At 43.7% G+C, this 18032-nt stretch overlaps 1 protein-coding gene across 1 annotated transcript; it reads right to left on the reverse strand.

The window, feature by feature from the left end:
* Positions 1-247: 247 nt before the first annotated feature.
* LOC121339196 (protein spire homolog 1-like) lies at positions 248-17995 on the reverse strand. Its single transcript, XM_041410797.1, is given in 16 exon segments — positions 248-591; positions 1741-1883; positions 2292-2319; positions 3156-3220; positions 4531-4662; positions 5731-5882; positions 6431-6536; positions 8121-8189; positions 10395-10553; positions 13651-13716; positions 14002-14127; positions 14887-15051; positions 15500-15531; positions 17675-17882; positions 17884-17939; positions 17989-17995. Coding segments are annotated over 16 exon segments (1686 nt in total). The 3' UTR covers positions 248-419.
* Positions 17996-18032: the final 37 nt, after the last annotated feature.

The raw sequence follows: 18032 nt of genomic DNA on the forward strand, positions 1-18032 counted from the left end.
TAAAATGCAGGGTGATGTGATCACATAACTGAGAGATCCACTTTCTAAGCCTCTCACAAATGGGGGTTTTTGGTTGAAAGTTTTCCTGTGCTCAGTACATTGGATGAAGGCTGCTCAGCAATTAATGCAAAAAGTGCCACAGAACAATGACAGCTGCAGGTGCAAAGAAAGAAATGCTAGAAGCATAATAATACTTCAACATTTATTTTACTCAAGACACAGAAAGAATTACAACATTTCACAAAGCTTTACAATACTTCACAATACAGAAATGCTAACTGTGCTTCCTGCTTAGACTAACCAGCAGGGAGGTCTTTCATTCAGACCTTTACATCAGTAGGTACATAAAGCTGTTTTCTTTATTTCAGGTACATAAGAAGTGACAGGAGACATGTATGGTAGAATCATTCCAGTTTGGTTCAAGCCCAGGAAAATCTCCTGAGAGGGATGCTGTGCTGTTGACTGGAAGTCACATTCAAGAGGTATTGCTCACACCATGTACAAATGTCTGCAGTCAGCCAGTTTGCCATGGTCCCTGTGTAACAGCACAGGGGCTGTGCTAGGCCACGGGGCTCCAAAACAATGGGCACACTGGAGGGGCAGAGAAAAAACAAAAGCAGGAAAGCTGACTCAGGTTTCTGTTAGAGGGCATGGTGCTCTTCCATCCTTCTCCCAGGCTGCTAAGCAATTCAGCCAAATGCATAGGTTCAAAAGAGCAATCAGCAACACTTAGGAAGGCTAAAAAGAGCCAGAAGAGAACAGAAGCTGACAGCTCCTCTCTATTGACAGTATATCAGCCAAAGGGCTAATGGATATCTGTGTCTGGTCCAAGGTTATGGCTGCATCCTCATGCAGTAGGATTTTATTTTTTTGCCATCCTGCAGGATGACAGTAATGCAGTCTCTCAGGCCTCTTCTGCAGCACTTGCATTACAACACAGACCAAACAACTGCCTGCCCCATGCAGTTAACTTCAGTAATGAACACTACTCCTGATTTTTGGCAACTGAAGTATCAGCCTTAGAACCAGAAACTATTGTGTCTTTATTCTGGCTGCATTAAAGAATGGTTTCATGGGAAGAAAAAGAAGGTACCAGTCTGCCAAGTAGAAAATTTAACTGCTTTGGAAAGAAGAGAACATAACTATTTTCAGTCCTCTATATTGCACTTATATGCATGTTGTCTTTATCATCCAGAACTGTCAGAAACTCTTTCTGGAATAATTAATTTTCAAGGGACAAATAGGAAAGGGTCTGTACGTACATCGAGGGACTGAGAAGCCATTTGTGGCATCACTGTTCAGTCAGTTGCACCTGAGCCACAATTAGAATATTTCATGTCTAGGTAGAAGGGGGCTATTCCTGGGTTGTAGTGACAGACCTTCAGCTGTGGGGGACAGAACATGATGGGGTCTGGAAGGTCTCATACTATGAAGCTATTGCCAGGAGCCTTCTATGTTTGGGCTAATACAGACACTTCTAAATCCATGGCACAAACCTGACAGTTAAAACAGAAAATGCATTTCAGAGCACCTACACTTCCTCCCTTTGGATCATCTAAAATCCACAACACTTTCAGAGAACTGTGGACTAGTTAGACTAGTGGCTAAAACCAGCCATTCAACAGAGCATTCAGCTGACCAGCCCAATATTACATACTGCTGTCTGCATGTTTGTAGCTTTGCTTAAGTAAATGGTGACATCTTTCCAGGTAAAAATAGAACAACCCTGTCCCAGCTTACCCAAAATACTGCTGCTGCTCCATTTCATGTAGCAACTCAGACCTCTTCTGTTCCTGAGTAGCTGGATCCTCCCCTCCAGACAGTCTCAAAAATTTTAGGAATTGAAGTGGGAGGTGTACACATGTTCTGAAGGGCATGGACATCTAGAATCACAACACAAGTCACCTGAGTTCTCAGGGAAACACATCCTCCTTCTTATCAGGACAATTTGCATGCTATGCAATTGATTTCTTGGAGCACTTAAAAGGTAGACATTAATGCAGTGACCTTTCTGACCTGTTTATAAATAGAGCCCAGTGTAAACCCAACCACTTTACACAGGATGAAAAAAAAAAGAACTAGAGTTGTTTTATCTGAGTATGACAAGAGATATCTGTGTCACCCCTGCCTACTTTTACGCATCATACTATTCCCTCTGCTATTTTCTTAGAAAGCTAGAGGGTAGATTTGAGGTATCAGTGGGATGAAGGAAAGCTTCTTATTACTAGGTGAGGAGGAGGGAAAGCAGAAAATGTAAAAATCCCATATGCTGTTGTAAAGACTAGACTTGCCTTAATGCAGCAGTCACAGCAGACAACCCTGAAAGACAAAAGTCTCCAGCATTACCATTTGAGTAAAGCTCAGCAGCTACCAATATTACAGCTACAAAGTAGCTCATTCCAAAGTAAGTCTAAATCCATGATTATGGCAGAATGACTTGATGGCAAAATGAACAAGCTGAGATCTCCACTATTCAGTGTGCCAGCTTTCAAATTTCTGGTAGTTTAAATCACCTGAAATGTACCAACATCCATAGCTTCAAGGCTTTATCTACAAATGCTCATTACACTTCACCCAGCACTACCACCAGACAGTTGCTCAGTTTCCAGTGGTTGCTTACTTGCTGCTTATAATCAATTCAGTGCTTCAAAACTGCTTCAAATACATTTAAGTGAGCCTTAATGAGCCCGAAGTTCCTCTCTCACTCTCTCATGAACAGAAAGCCTCTGACAAATAAGTGGATACAAGTAGGCTCAACTCCTTTCCCAGTCACAGGGTCTGGAGTTCTCTTTTTCAGTCCTTAATGGAAGATTCTGGTGTAGACCCTCTCTCAGAACCTGTTCAAGCCCTGGGCTGAAGTTAGAGCAAACCTTTAGAGCAAAATGCAGAAAGTGATCTCAGAGAAACTAATTTAATACTGGCACAGGAAATTCGGCTATTGCTGACTTAACACTAAGAGTTAAAACTGAGATGCGACTTCAGAGACCAGATTTTCCACATCCTCCCCAGCTGTAGACACTTCAGCCTGGCTTGTGCAGTAAGGCAAAGCTGAAGAGCTCAGCAACCTGGTCCTGTCCAGCCAATGAATACTGAGAATTCTCAGCACTGTTTCACTTTTTTCTCCCTCCTCATTCAGTCCTTTTGTACCAGCTCACCTGCTGCAGAGGTAACATTTGTAAGGCCACTTAAGAAACATCTGCTTACGGCAGCTGAAACAGATCTGTGGAAAGGAAAGTTATTTGTGAATGCAAATGGGAAACATCTTTGTACCAACAGTATCCACTGCCTGCTAAAAAGCAAGCACATAAACAAACCGTCTAAAGGCTCTAGGTTCATATACAGTAACAGAGGTCCAGTAAAGGATAACAAAGATACAGGAATGAAAAGCTAAAAAGGCAAAAAATTCTTACTTGCAGGCAAGTGTTTTTATAATGCAGAGGTTTGGGGCAGCTGCCAGACAACAGGAGTTTTAAAAAAGGCTCTTGAGCAAACAATAGCTGTATTGTGCAAGAGTGTAACAGTAGCTATTTAAGAGAGAAGGAAGAAGAGAGACATTCTTTGAGGTAGACTGCAGCAATCCCAAAGAGATTAAATCAGGGCAAATTTGAATTCAATCCTGAAGCAAAAAATGAGTCATAAGGAAGCTGATGAGTCGCTTGAACTTTATAAAAAAGAGCACATTCATACACAGCTGGCAGTCAGAAGTGATATTATCTTGAGAAGTAGAACTTGAGAAAGCTAAAAAAACAGCAGTGGGTAAGAAAGCCATTTTAGAATAGTCATAGAGCAGGCAAGTTAAAGCAGGGTCAGTAAGGTGAGAAGAAAACAAGGATTCAGTCTCAGGAGCATCAGATAGCTTGTGGAAGTAGCATGGCTCTGCTAGTAGAACCTTTGACTCTGTCCATACTGCTAAATAAATGAGGGCAAAAAAGTGACCCAAAAGCCAAGAATCACTGACTTCCTCACATCTGTGTTGCAAAGGGCCTGTACTCAGGACATCTGCTCCGGAGGAGTGGTTACCACACTCCCTCTAAAGGAGACTCAGGGATAAGGCAGAAGTTGATAAATGATAGCCCTGAGCTATACAGCTCCTTCCCTGTCCCCCTTATTTCCCCCACCTTCGTGTCCCCTTGGCAAGGTGGTTTGAGTCAGCACAACTCTGGTGTGGGAGCCTGAGTCAAGCGCCTTTGTTTCACTGTTTAGGAATACCAAATCCCAGCTATTTACTTTGGGATTTCAGAACTGATCAGTGGTCAGGGCAGTCAGCTCTCCTTGCATGGAAATCAGACAAGAAGCAAAAAGCAAAGGCTGGGCTACTTTCTAGGCAATTTATACAGCTTCAGCTAGATTAGAAGCCATCACTGCACAAATACTAAAAAAATTTTCCAGCCAGGTCCAAACTCAGATCAGCTGTTATGAACAGGATAAACTGAGGCAGAGGGTGCCTCTGCAGTTCAGCACAGCAGGCCATGAAACCAGCCAGCTTTTGAAAAGGCAAGGACAGCACAAAGAGAAGGAGGATAAACATACCTTTGCTCTTAGAAAGACATCACCACTACCTTCTTGGAAGAGGCCTTGCCCTTTGAGCACCATCATTGCATATTTAGTTCCAATCAGCTCAGCAATGGTCAGTGATGGGCACTTGGTAGGAAAGGGACAGTCCTATTGGAAGACAGACTAAGCTGAAGAAAGCAGCTATTTGGGGAGGTCATCTCAAAACGGAGTCCCAAAGGATCAGGAGCATTTTTGTCCAAAACCTCATTTTGCTTATGATGGGGAGTAGCAGGTGACTCTGACAATACCAGCAGAGAAACTACTACAGGCAGGTTAGTGGCTGCTACAGTTTTCAAGCAGATTCCTTTGAGACATTTTACCCTTTGGAACAGGCCACAGAACAGATGCCACCCTGGCCTCTCCTGGATACAAAAGTCCTTTCCACAGCACAACACTCTCTTGCCCTTCCCTTTCCCGAGACCTACTGGCCCCATACAAATGGAAGCTGTGGTCTCATGGTCAGCCAGGAGAGACAGCTGTGCTTTAGTCCACAACACACCTGCATCCCCCACCACACTGCTGAACAAAGAGGCATCAGAGAGGTCAGTTAGAGATTTGCCAAGGTGGGGCAAGGAGACAAGGGCACAACACCTTGTCAGGGCAGAACAGGGTGAGGCTGTAATTCAGAAGGTTGCACAGAAGCACACAGACCCCAGTATTTCTCCCAGAACTATCAGTCACACCCCGATAACTTCAGTTCTACATATATTATACATTTAAAAGTCACTAATACTGTGCTATTCACATTTTGTTAACTACTTATTGCCCCTTACTGCAGCTTAAAAGATACTTGTCAGCATATCAGAATCTAGAGACAAGGAATGGACATGAAGAAAGCAGGATAGCTCCACTCTTAATTACAGTCTGCTTGAGGAAGCCTTGATGGACACTTTCAAGTAATGTCATGGTATTTCCCTCTTCTTGTATGAGAAACAACTTTATTTCATGTCATTAAAAGGGAGAAGCCACCACAAGGACACTACAGCATCCAGTCTTCTCTAAAGATGTCTCCAAGGAGAGAATAACATACCAACTTCAGATAGGTGTACCATATGTCTCAAGACAAAAACCACATGCTTACTGCTTAGAGCATGCTTACTGCTTTCATGAGGATCAAGGTGCAAGTCATTACCGGATGTATCAGACCAGGGCTGCTTGCTGACACGTTGGACTTACAAGCTCCTTGCTTTGAAGGCCTCTCTCTAAAGACTTGGACCTTCCTCTGTAAGGAAGCAGCTGCTGTTGGCCAGTGCTCAGGAAACACTTAGGCTTAATGTCCCCTGGTGTGGGTGCACTCATGGGAGGAAATGTGCAATTTGCAGCGAGACCTGGGTAGCAAGAGAGAGTTTTAGGGTGCAGAAAACCCACTGTCAGTTTCTAAGTATTCACCCTGAGGGCTGGACACTCAAAAGCACAACACTGCTTTCTGAAGGTAGCAAGGCTTACATCTCTCCCCCTCCAACCTATCTGCTCAGATCACATAAAAAGCAGAGGTTACAGTAATTATGCTTGTCAGTAGGCACTGATGAGGCTTCATTAGCACTATTTAGTTTAATAAAATGAAGTGCTGCACTTTCTACTTGAATATTCAAACCACTCATTTAGCTTTTACTGCAAATTCCAAGTCAGGCCTTTGGGGACATGTAATCATTGTTTTGAAGCTGCAGGAGCTACACAAGCTTCAGTCAACTGCAGAAAAATTATTTTCTAAGGGCACTTCCCCAGACTCTTACTTCGAGTTGGAACTTCTCCTGCAAAGTATCTCCAGGTGATTAAAGAAGTGTACATTGAACCCAGCCCAAGGGTTTGGGAGCCCATCAGGCCACTGGCTGTACTCTGTCACCTGATTTAGATGGGTAGCCAGAAGTGCACTGACCTGTGCTGCTGCAGAACACTCCTGATGGCCTGGTGGAGGAAAGGCAGGTGCTGGCAGGCAGCTTGGGAGTGTTTTCCTGTAGACCAGAAGACAGGATGTTCACAATCTGCATATAAGAGACACCAAGGCCACTTCATCAGAAGTACTGCTGCCTAACAAAACTCAGGATACCCACAACTGATCAGAAATGTTCAAGGCTCAGCCAGAAGTGGAGCAGAGTGAAAAATCAGTGGCGTACATTTAGAAACTTTCTGTTTCTTCTTGGAATATAAAGTTAATTCCCCCTGCACTCCACAGTTAGGAAATTTCAGCCAAGCTAGTGAAGTTTCCGACTCAACTGTTCTCTCTCTTGCCCAACTCCAATAGTGGATACTAGTATTAAAGTGGCATCTGTTTAGGAACCAACTTTGCATAATCATCCCCACACAACCCATGGAATACATTGGAACCATTTTCTTGGCTCCAGCTCACACACGGCAACACTGCAGAACAGTTCAAGAGACTGACTAACCCAACTCATTAATTCAACTTAAACTCAATGCTTTATCTCAACAGCATTGTTTCTACCTTGTCTAGAAAAGCAAAAAATAAATTTGATTATATTAGTCTCCATATGAAAGTCCTTCTAGTTCAGCAGTAATACCTCAACCACAATTCTGAACATTCCTCCAAGTAGCTCAGACTGGGCAAATATAGCTAAGATTTCCTGCTTTTATAATTCATATGTGTTTTCCTCAGTCAGACAACTGCATTTCACACAGAAATATTTACAGAAAACAGACTCCTGTTTGTATGCCAGAGCATCTGTGCTACACATGATGTGTTAGGGCTTAAGTTCTGTTCCACAGAAATTTGGAATATGCTCAGACTGAATCCCAGAACCAAGCAGTCAAACTTTTCACGACAGAGCCAGGAGTTAAAGAACCAAAAGTCTGTGTATTGTGGTTTACTGAAGAACAGTGCTCCCAAAATAATTCCACAGATAGGTGGGAATTCACCCATCAAGTTCCTTCCTCAAAATACATCACAAAGTTTTCCTTCCATGAGCTCACTTACCACATGAAATCAAAATACGTCAATACATCTAGCATCAAATGCCTCACTTTGAGATAAGAGTGGGAATATTCTGGTCCACGTTGGCCAGACTCCTATGCTATTATAACTCTGCAGGATCTCGTTTTAAGAGACCAGAGCAGACTTCAGTTCTGCAGAATCACAGAATATCCTGAGTTGGGACACACAAGGATCACCAAAGTTCAACACCTGTCCCTGCACAGGACCACCCCAAGAGTCACACCATGTGCCTGAGAGCACTGTCACCCAAGAGGGCACTGGGCCCTGCACATAAGACAGCCTTCTGGACTATGCATAGTGGAATACTTTAGCAACTCTCAAATTTGAAATCAAGAACTCCAGGAGCTCTTTCAAGACCAAAAAAATGTTACAAATTAAAGAAACAGGGGAGGAAGTAGGAAGATTGAACATCTTTCTTGTACAAAGATGTCAACTCTTGTTTTTCTAGTACCACATTTGGCAGGAGAGTCAATTCAAAAGTTAAGTAAAGTTAAGATAACCCCCTCCTCCCCCACACAAATACAAGTCAGTAGCTAAAGTATTAGCTTTATATTGTTTCAAAATGTCCAGAATTACCTTGTTTTGCTATCATCACATGCAGCATCAGGTCACCTACCAGTTCTAGATGAGGCTTGAGAGTAGCTACATCAGATTTGCTGGTCTCGTGCTTTTGCTTGATGGTCACCTGAAAAAGCAGAAGTGATGCTTAAGAAATAGCTCTTTCTCTGCTCCTTATACACTGCCATTCAGTGGCACAGTGAATGATACAAGTCAGGATTTGGGAATAGGGGAGATGGGGAAAGCACTAAAAAACAAAACAAAACAAGCCCAAAACAACAACAAAAACACCTTAAAAAACCAAACAAAACCATAAACACCAAACAAACACAAATCCCCTGCAAAACAAACAAACAACCCCCAAAACAAAACAAGGAGCTGGGAAGTGTGGAATAATGATGTTTCCTTATATGGGGTTTTGGTAGGGAAAGATTTGGCCGCAGCAAACCAGAGGCAATCAGAAGTACTGCACAACCCTTAGAGGCTTGCACAAGGAGCACAAAGCCTTTTACCCCGAACTGCTCTGAGAAGCAGCTAGAAAACACTGCATTCAGATATTAATGTCAGGAGTGATGCCAACAAGCACCATGGTCACATCATATTCATCAGTAAAAGCTCAGCTCCAGGGAGGAGAGCAATTGAAGGGGTTAACAAGACTGTTACAGGAACTGCAGCAGCAGGCAGCTGTATGCCTAAGCCAGAGTCCCAGAGACTGGCTTCCAGCCCGACATAAACTAGGAACAATAGCAAGATGGAATTCCAGGGCAGATATTCATGTGAAGCATCAAGCCCTGTGCTTACTGCATAGGGGAGAACTAACAAAAAAGTCAATTGCACATGCATGTCTTTAGCTGCCTTGTTCACTTATTCCTATTTTGAGGCTATGCCATTTTCTTTCACTTGTGTGTAGAACTTCAGAACACGTGGGAGTGCAGGTAGAACAACACTACAGCTCGCCACACTAGCCGTGCTTTCATTCATTTGCAAATTAGACCACTGGTTGCTAGAGAAGCTTTAAAATAGCTTTGCAGATGGGGAAATCCTCGTTTAAGAGCCTTCACAAAGACCTGAGCAGTAGCACTCTGCTTTCTTTCAGCATATTTCACTACTACTCTTCAAACATGTTTGTGCTTCTCGTGAACCAAAGAAAAAGTTACTAAAAAGAAAAAAGGGAAGGAAAAAGAAAAGAAAAAAAAAGAAAATCACGGCCCAGATCATCCTGCCACCTTGAGTTATGGTTCTGAACTGCACAGTACATTGATACATAGTAAATTGCAAGGAATACAAACTAGTTATGATGCACGGTCTCCTTACCAATACTATTAATTTACATATCCATCAAGATACCATTTGCAAACACATGACATAGTATAACCTGGAGGCTGAAGCCACAATCAAGCCAAGCAAGATCTGGGATTTTATAGACGTGCATGGTTTAGCTGAAGATTTTAAACCTGCTACACTCTAGCAGCACCAACAAAGAGGAAAAAAAAGCTGATGTCTAGTGCAGTATGCAAAGTTTTCACTTTTTGTAATACTGCTCTTTATTACAAGAAGACTTGTGTCTCATCCTCTGCCAAGATGTCTGTTTGCAAAGCACGCCAATGCCACAAGGCCTTGTGCCAATGTTTTAGATCTGCTCATCATTCCCAGCTCAAGCTGCAGCAAGTAAAGAGCATCACAAGCCTTTAGAGACACCCTAGACGTTTTTGTATCTGATCATCTTCACCAACCAACTGGTGAAGGTGGAAGTCTCTGCCCCTCTGTGTGACTGGCTCAACATTTTTTACCCTGACTAAATTCCTGCAGTAGCTGAGTGCACTGCCCAGAGGCCTCTGCCTTTGGCTAAGCAGAGAGCTGTCTCAGAAGTGCATCTGCACTTCCATACACACCACAGCATCTGGGAAGGCAAAGCAACAAGTAAAAGATTCCAGGTGCAGCACAGCTAAAGGAGCCTGGATGGACACAAGTGTCCAAGGTGGAAAGCACAAGGAAGCAAGAGTGTGTTCCATGAAACTGTTGTGTGCAGGGCAGAATAACTGCTGCAGGGAAGTGAGTGGTCGACCCTGGAGAGAGAAGAGATTTACTGTTCTGATTCATGAAACTGTGGCTACTCCTGACTTAAAAAGTTACTGGAAATCAAGTACTTGGGTGCACAAACAGGGTGATCTAATGTTGAACTGCAGCTGAGAGGGAGCCCCAGACACTTGTGGACTTCGACGTACCTTTTTTTAAAAAGGCACACCTTTGGAGAAGAGGTCTCAACACATACTGCTCAGAAATGAAGTAGAATGGATGTTTCCAAAGCTGTCTGCTGACTCCAGTCACTCACCTTCCGCAGGGTGTACCTCTTGTGCTGAATGTCATCCAAAAGCAGCTCATAGAGAGAGCGGATACGTTCATTTGAAGACGCACGCTGTGGTCGCTCAGCAGCCTTGCGCAGCTTCACACCAGCCTGCAGCTCACGTATGACACTGCGCCACGGGCATGCCTGGGAGAAACCAGCAAGGGCCAAGTCCGTAGCTGGCTAGAACTCACAGAGCAGCATCACCTCCCTCCATGTAACAGGGCACACTTAACAGCTGAAGTCATTCAGAAACACAGAATTGTGTCCTTAACATGCCCTTCTACTCACTACCAGATCAGGGTGCGGTACCAAAGCAGTGAACTGCTTTTATTTGCAGAAGTTAATTTACAACAAGGAAACTTGTAGCTGGCTCAACAGGCTCATTCTGAAAATCTGTCATTAACTTTATGGATGTACTTCAGCAAAATACAGCTTTTGCTGCCAGGTAAATAAATAGACCCATTTTCTTTCTGCAAGTGCTCCAGGTATCAGAGTGTTATCATATTACTGGTTCCTAGGAAACACTAGGAATGAAATCCCAAACAATACCATTAAAATCCTCCAAATTTTCAGAAAACCAAGGGTTGAAGTATCCAGAAACAAAAGAGGAAGACAAGTAGGCAAGCATACTTAACAGCAGCATAGGTTATCAGTCTCAGCCTAGAGACACAAGCTAAAAACCCTGACATTTGCTCATCCTGTTTCTGTACTAGTATCTGAGGATGTTCAGGCATGCAGTATAACCCAACAAAAGCTAAAGAGAGGGAAAAAAAAGGTAATCAGAGAGGGAAAAAAAAGGTAATCAACTCAATAGCAAGTTTAGACAACAGTGGAAAGTGTCATGGTTTGAGGTTGGCTCAATGCCAGTGCCCCCATGAAAATACACTTTCCCTAGTGGCTCCTGCGAGATGTGATCAGGAACAGAGCAAAGCAGGCTCCAACTTAGGAATAAAGGAAACAAACTTCATTAACTACAACATCTAGAAAGGAACAGACACAAAACTAAGAATGAAAACCTCCAAATACATTCCTCCTCCTCCTCCACCTTTTCCTCCACAGCATGAAATAACACCATAGATTTCCACCCTGTCGCTATCTCTCAGATAATCAACTTCCAATTCATCACCACCCCTTAGATAATAGACTCTCAAGTCCATCAGGGAGAGAGGAGTCTCCCCTTGCACCACAGGCTTTCCCCAGAAACACAATTGAAACCTCTTGTGTTAAACAAGAGAGTTCTCCTGGCAGTTCTCTGCTCTTTTAACCCCCTGTGTTCTCAGAGGCAGTCCATACCTTCAGTGGCCAAACCAGGTGCCAATATTCAAATCCAAGCACTGACTGGTTTGACCACAACCTGTGTAGGAATGCGCCCCCTAATGACAGAGTGGCAAAAACTAACCTTTGTCCCCCAAAAAAGGAAAGAAGCCCAGAAGCTTCTCTCAACTGTTAGGTGGAAAGCCACCTCATAGGGCCTCAGGGACTTCACCAAACACCAGAGAACACCTAATTGGATAGAAGCCAAAAAGTCCCGCCTGATCAATCAAGTAGAAAAGAACAGAACAAAAGAGAAGAGGGGCTTTTGTGTGAAGTGTTTCTACCAGGGGCAGACCTCTGTACCTGGCTAGAGTTTTTCTATTTGTTATTTTACCTTTATTAAACCTTTTTTGTTTCTAACACCACAGCAGAAGCCATCCTGCTTATTTTATGCCCCCAAAGTGTAGCTGAGCTATCCTTGGGTGTATTAAGTGTTTTTCTAGGGCTTATGAGAACTGGCCCCAGGACAAACAACTTAATAAACCTCCCAAAAAACTCACTTCCTTCTTAGCCTACAACAGAATGGAAGTGCTAAATCAACAGCTTATCTTAGATTTCAAGGTGAACATCAACCTGGACATGTAAGCTGTGCTGAAACTGTACAACACGCTGTCACACTGTGGTCTGCATTTCAGAAGATCCACTTTGTATCAGTCATCATGAAAAAGTGTGGTCCATAGAGCACATTACCTGCTTAGCACCACTCAAGACATCGGCTCTAACCAGTGGGACCCCAGAGAAGCTGGCATCCTAGTTATTTTAAACTCAAGAGATTGTCAGAGCAATACAATCAGCTGGTGCTTAGGGACTTGGAAACTAGAAGCAGAAGATTCACAACAGACATCCAGCTTTTGGAATTCATGCCTCCTGAAAGAGCAGAGGCCAAATACACTGGCCTTCAAGCCACATGGCAAAGCCCATGTATTTATTCATGTATTCCCTGCAGAAAAGAGCTACAGCAGTTGATGAGTTTGTGGTTTGAGATAGCTTGCCAGTTTATTTTAATAGATCACAAAATTGAGAATATGCCCAAACACACATTTCACAAACATTTTCATACAAATAGTTTGAGCACGCTTCAAAGCAAGTGCTATTTAGACAAAGAGAGCGAGTCCACAAGTCTCTCAGGACTTGCTGTTTGTCTCCACAGACTCCAGACTAGAGCATTTGTTTACACTAGGCAGAGCTCCAGCCTGAAGAGCTATTTGTTTCTGATTGAGCCCTGACTGTGTAGGGCCTTGAAAAAGCAAAGTAAGTTGCCTTCCCTGCCCCAGACACACAGTCCAACATCTATGGAAGACACAAAAGGCAAAGACAAGAAAGATAGTGCACAGAAGGTAGGAGTGACATCTCCTCAACCTCTTTCACTCCTTTATTTGAGCTCCTGGAGCTGCACATCCACAAAGATGGACAGTGCTACTGGCCTTCAGTCCCTGCCAGTCCTGACCCACAGAGATACCACATAATAGTCCACCCCAGGACTATCAACAACAGAAGAGTTTTCTGTGATTCAGTCCAGCTATATGAGAAAGGAACAGATTGCTTTTGGCAGGTGTCAGTTCCTGCCAAGAGCTAGAATTTGGGGCTCATTTGTGGGAAGAAACAGCCTGCATAACTACTTGTGGGCATTTACTCCAAAGACTGCCTCCAACTTCATTTTTAGAAGTGGTTTAAGTTGTACCACAAAGACAATCTTTGGGTAGAATAAAAGCCCACGTGAGGCTGACATGTGAAATAGTTTAACTTCAAGGTCACTCCCCAGCTTGTTTTGCAAACAAGTCTTTAACTACTCAGGCTACTGAACAACCTAAGTAGTTCAATTTGAGTTCATGCTCTATTTTTCATAGAAGAATCAATGGAAAGCCTCAGAGAGCCAACGCTGACAAAAAAACCCCAGTCCCCATAATGAAAAAAATAAGTATCGTACACCATGGGTTTTCTTCTCTTGAATGGGATTTTCCATCCAATCTTCCACATCCATTTCTCTCAGTCTCTGAGAAAAGCAAGCATATGAGGTCATCACTCTACACTCCTCAGTGATTTCCTATCTATCTAGCATAAATTACTAATGTTTACCTGAAAAGCCAAGAAGCTCCAAACACTTAACTTTCAAATGCTACAATAAATAAAAATGGTTCAGAGACAGCAACTATTCACATTGTGAAAGGAGAACTTCATCCAGGTGCTCCATTTCTAGTGCAATGAGAAGGTTACTTTAAAACTTGGTGAGTGTGTGAAGGTAGAGGGAATAGCAGCTAATGGGTAATCCTAAACATACTTTTTTGGAGGTCTGGATGACGGTCATAAGCTTCTGCAGTTCCATATATTCAGTAAACAGATTCTTACAGGTCATTTCATAATGGCTGGTATCTTCAGAAGGCCTGGACAAGTGCTCCTCACAGGCCTAAAAGAAGTGCAGCTATTTAAAAAAGATGTTGAAGTTTTTTAAAAAAACATGGTAGGATGGAATAAAGCAAGATTCTGTTTCCTCAATCCATGGTTAAAAATCATCTTCTTCACTCCCCCCTTATTTTTTTTTCTATTGCAGATAGAGAGGAACAAAGAAGGAAGATATTAAATCTTTTATGTACAACAATGGAAGTAGCTGTGTAATTTGTTTATCTTGTTTTCCTTAAGGTGTGCTTTGAAATAAAAAGCATCCCCTGAAAGGGGAAGTCTCCAGTTCAAAGGACAACAACTCACAGCAGATGGAGTCACCTGCCCTGCTCCTTTTCCTTGTCCTGATCAGACAGAGGGATGGGAAGTTTCTCATACCTTTAAATTATGGCTGAGAGAAAAATATCTGTTTGAGTTGAGACATTCAAATCCCAGCCTTTGCAGAAGCCAAATACTATGGAAAGGGAGTTTTTCAATATCCATAGTGTTCTAGGTATTGAATTTGGAGACTATGTACAGAAGGACTTTGTACACACAGCTGTGGGAGAGCTGTACTCAGTCTTCCTTCTTAATTATTTTCCACAGGCACTTACAAACATCTTAAATGGTGTTGCCTTTTCCCTCTGATGGGAAAGCCAATGTTCCCTCTCTGTCCTCCAACAGCCCACCCAGCTTTTTCCCAGAAATGGTCTTGCCTCTTGGTCAACAGCACTGTTCCATCAACTCCTCTAAAACTGCTATATTTACTAAGGGGGAAGAAGGAAACCTTGATAACATCCTGCACGGTGACTGGTGGTTTTGTTGCCTTGCCATCCAGCTTCAACATGAGCCGCAGCAGTTTCTCCAAAGGATCACTCAGTTCTCGCTCCATGTGGCTGCTGAGTCCCCAGTCTAGGCCTTCATAGATCACCCCTCCCAAATACTCCAACAGCTGTAGACAGAGACCAAGGAAGTAACACAGCACAAAGTGTTGTGGAGAACATCACAGCTCTTATTTGCCAGCCACGTGTGCGTACTCCTCTGCTCCTGAGGACTGAACACACGTCTCAGGATGAGAAATACCCCCATTTAAGCTGGTTTAAAGTTTTTAAATGGCCTTAACTGGCACCTCTAAGATATATGTCATTAGGACAAGACTGTGGCGTATGCCACAGTAGACAGCATCTGCACCTATTGGTTCCCAGTCCCATTGTCTTACTCGAGTTCAGTCCAAACATTTTGTTTCCTTTTCCAGGTTGCAGGGGAGTCACTCTCACAGGCCACAGCAAATTCAAACACCTTGATAATTTCCTAAGACATCGGCATCTCCTGAGCAGGCCTTCTACTACAACAGGAGTGTATGTGCACACACAATGACACAGGTAAAGACACAGGCTTACCTTGTCCTCTGAATGCTGAATGCTGCCAACATCTGAAAGGGAAAAACGAGGATCAGAGGAGAAAGACAGCTGTACAGACATTGATAAACAGCTTTTAGAACCCTTTTCAAGAGAGGGGAACAGGAAGTATTGTTTGTAATAAGGTAACTAACTCCTCTGACTAAAGTCAGTCCTACCTGGGGAAAGTAGGCCAGTATTTGGGGAGCCCTGGAAAACACCACGGGAGACTCATGTTATTGTGAGCATTAGCCCAGAGTAACAACTACTGCATTTTGTTGTTTGCTAATTGATATCCAGCCTCCAGGGGTGGCACAGGATCTTTATTCTTTACTACCCACTCCAGTCCCTGAAGGGTTAGCCTGGCACTGACCTCTGCTGCAGTCCAGCCCAGCCCTACATAACACAGAGTTATTACCACTTGCTGGGCTACGCATAGTGACCAAAAAAAGGGAAAGTACCAATCATAAATCTGCTGTGAGAGTTACCGTAACAAAGGAACCATACACTGGAAGATGAACAGAGCAGTACATATAACAAAGCCTCAAATAACATAAGTGGTAGAAGGCTTTCATCACAGCTATTCCCTAGAACCAAATGACTCAATAGAGCACTATTAGAGAATTTAGTAGGTACATTGTGGATAGATAGAATGTAGGAGAATAGAGATAGTGGTAATCTCACCCCTAAGGAGTTACAGCTGTGCTAATTACCAATAATTAGGAACAGGCCTGCCCTTAATAGGCCACAGCTGGATCCAGTTAGGAGGGGTATTGTAAAAGAGTAGGTTGGCTGGTCCAGAAGGTTGGATGGGCTTTGTTGGCTGTGCTGAGAAGAAGGAGAAGGAGTCAGTGCTGTGAGGAGCTGCTCATGAGAAATCACCAAGAAGGCATGAAACCTTTGCAATAAGATGGCAACAATACATCTGTATTATCACTCATCTACAGTCCTCTGAAATGAAGCATATGCAGGAGAATAGCTTAATGATGCATGTACACACAAAAGAGGGGGGAAAGAAAAACATAAAAAGCAGGAGAAAAGAAACTTCCTCTACTTTGTCCTCACATTTCAGCCTGTTATGGAAGAAAACCCTTGGCATCTGCAAGTATCTAGGCTCTTACCAGACTTGTAGAGCTTGAAGGAAGCAGTACCATCAGCATGGATAAAGATGCTCTCACAACCCTTTATGAACACAGAATGGAGTAGAGGGCTGTGGGCCAACTGCTCTATTTTTCTGCAACACTGAAAGCAGATAGCCCAGGCTTGCTCCTCACTTAAAGGCTGCTCAAAACACCTCAGAAGCTCAGCTAGAGAGACTTCTGCAATCTTCTGCTCACCTCCTGGAGGCTCCATTTTTCCTTTCACTTCTAACCTCCACTTTTAGCCTAGGGAGCTCAGAACTTCCTTTCCCAGGCTGGGCAAGTCTTCACAGCAGCTTTTTATCCGTTGTAGCTCTTGGTTTGCTCTTATCTCTCTTCCCTACAGGTGCAACCAATCAGTGCCAACTTTCTGCTCCTCCTTTTTCAAAGCACATGACTTTATCTGTACTTGTACGAGATTTCTTAAAAGAACAGAGTAAGTGTACAACAAAATGGAATCAAGAGTAAGAGTGTACAAAAACTGTGCTCAATTTATCTCCCTTGTTTCTCACAAATATATTAATTGCACCAATGTTTGCAAGCAGAAGAAGAGTATATTCAACTTCAAGCAGGGAGGGAAAGAGGCAGGAAATGTCTTGTACTTGAGAGGAAAACTCAGAACACTACAAAACTCATTTTCATAGGAAACTATTTCAACAGCACTAATGAATTACAGCAGTCAACTCCATGGGGCACCTGCAGTGGCCCCCTCCCATAGCAAATTCCAGCAGTAGGAGCTGTGACCATGGAGCGATCGGGATGGCCAGGAAGGTACCTGGGGCATGGGCAGCAAGGCCCTTCCTTGCCCAGAGCGTGGATATCCCAGAATCAGAGGATCGACTGAGTGGGAAAAGATCTCTGAGGTCATTGAGTCCCCAGCCTGTGACGGAACAGCAGTGTCAGCTGCACCCTGGCACTGAGGGCCGCATCCGCTCTTTCCTTAAACACCCCCAAGGACAGTGACTCCAATACCTCTCTGGGCAGTCTGTTCCAATGTCTGATCACCCTTTCTGTGAATAAATTCTTCATAATGTCTAACCTGAACCTTCCCCAGTGCGTCTTAAGACTATATCCTCTAGTTCGGATATGAATTGCTCCTGGTGCCAGCCGATCACGCAGCTTTTTCAGCACGTTGAAGGCTGTGTGCGGCACGAGAAGGAAGGCACAGCCGCACGGCTGAGGACCGGAGTCACCCCCGGCCCACGCCTGCCCCGCCTCACTGCTGCTGCTTCGCTGGCTCCCCACGGCCACAGCTCCCGAGGCACGCAGTGGACAATTGCGAGGTTTAGAAAGTGTGAGTAACGCTCGTAATTTATCGTTATTTCCCTTCTCGCTTATATCATTTGAGAATGCAGCGCATCAGCGCCAGGCCCCGGGCCACGACGCACCCCCGCGGG

The sequence above is a fragment of the Onychostruthus taczanowskii genome, unplaced genomic scaffold (genome assembly GCF_017590055.1).
Source record: "Onychostruthus taczanowskii isolate IOZ18803 unplaced genomic scaffold, ASM1759005v1 scaffold34, whole genome shotgun sequence".
Classification (NCBI taxonomy): domain Eukaryota; kingdom Metazoa; phylum Chordata; class Aves; order Passeriformes; family Passeridae; genus Onychostruthus; species Onychostruthus taczanowskii.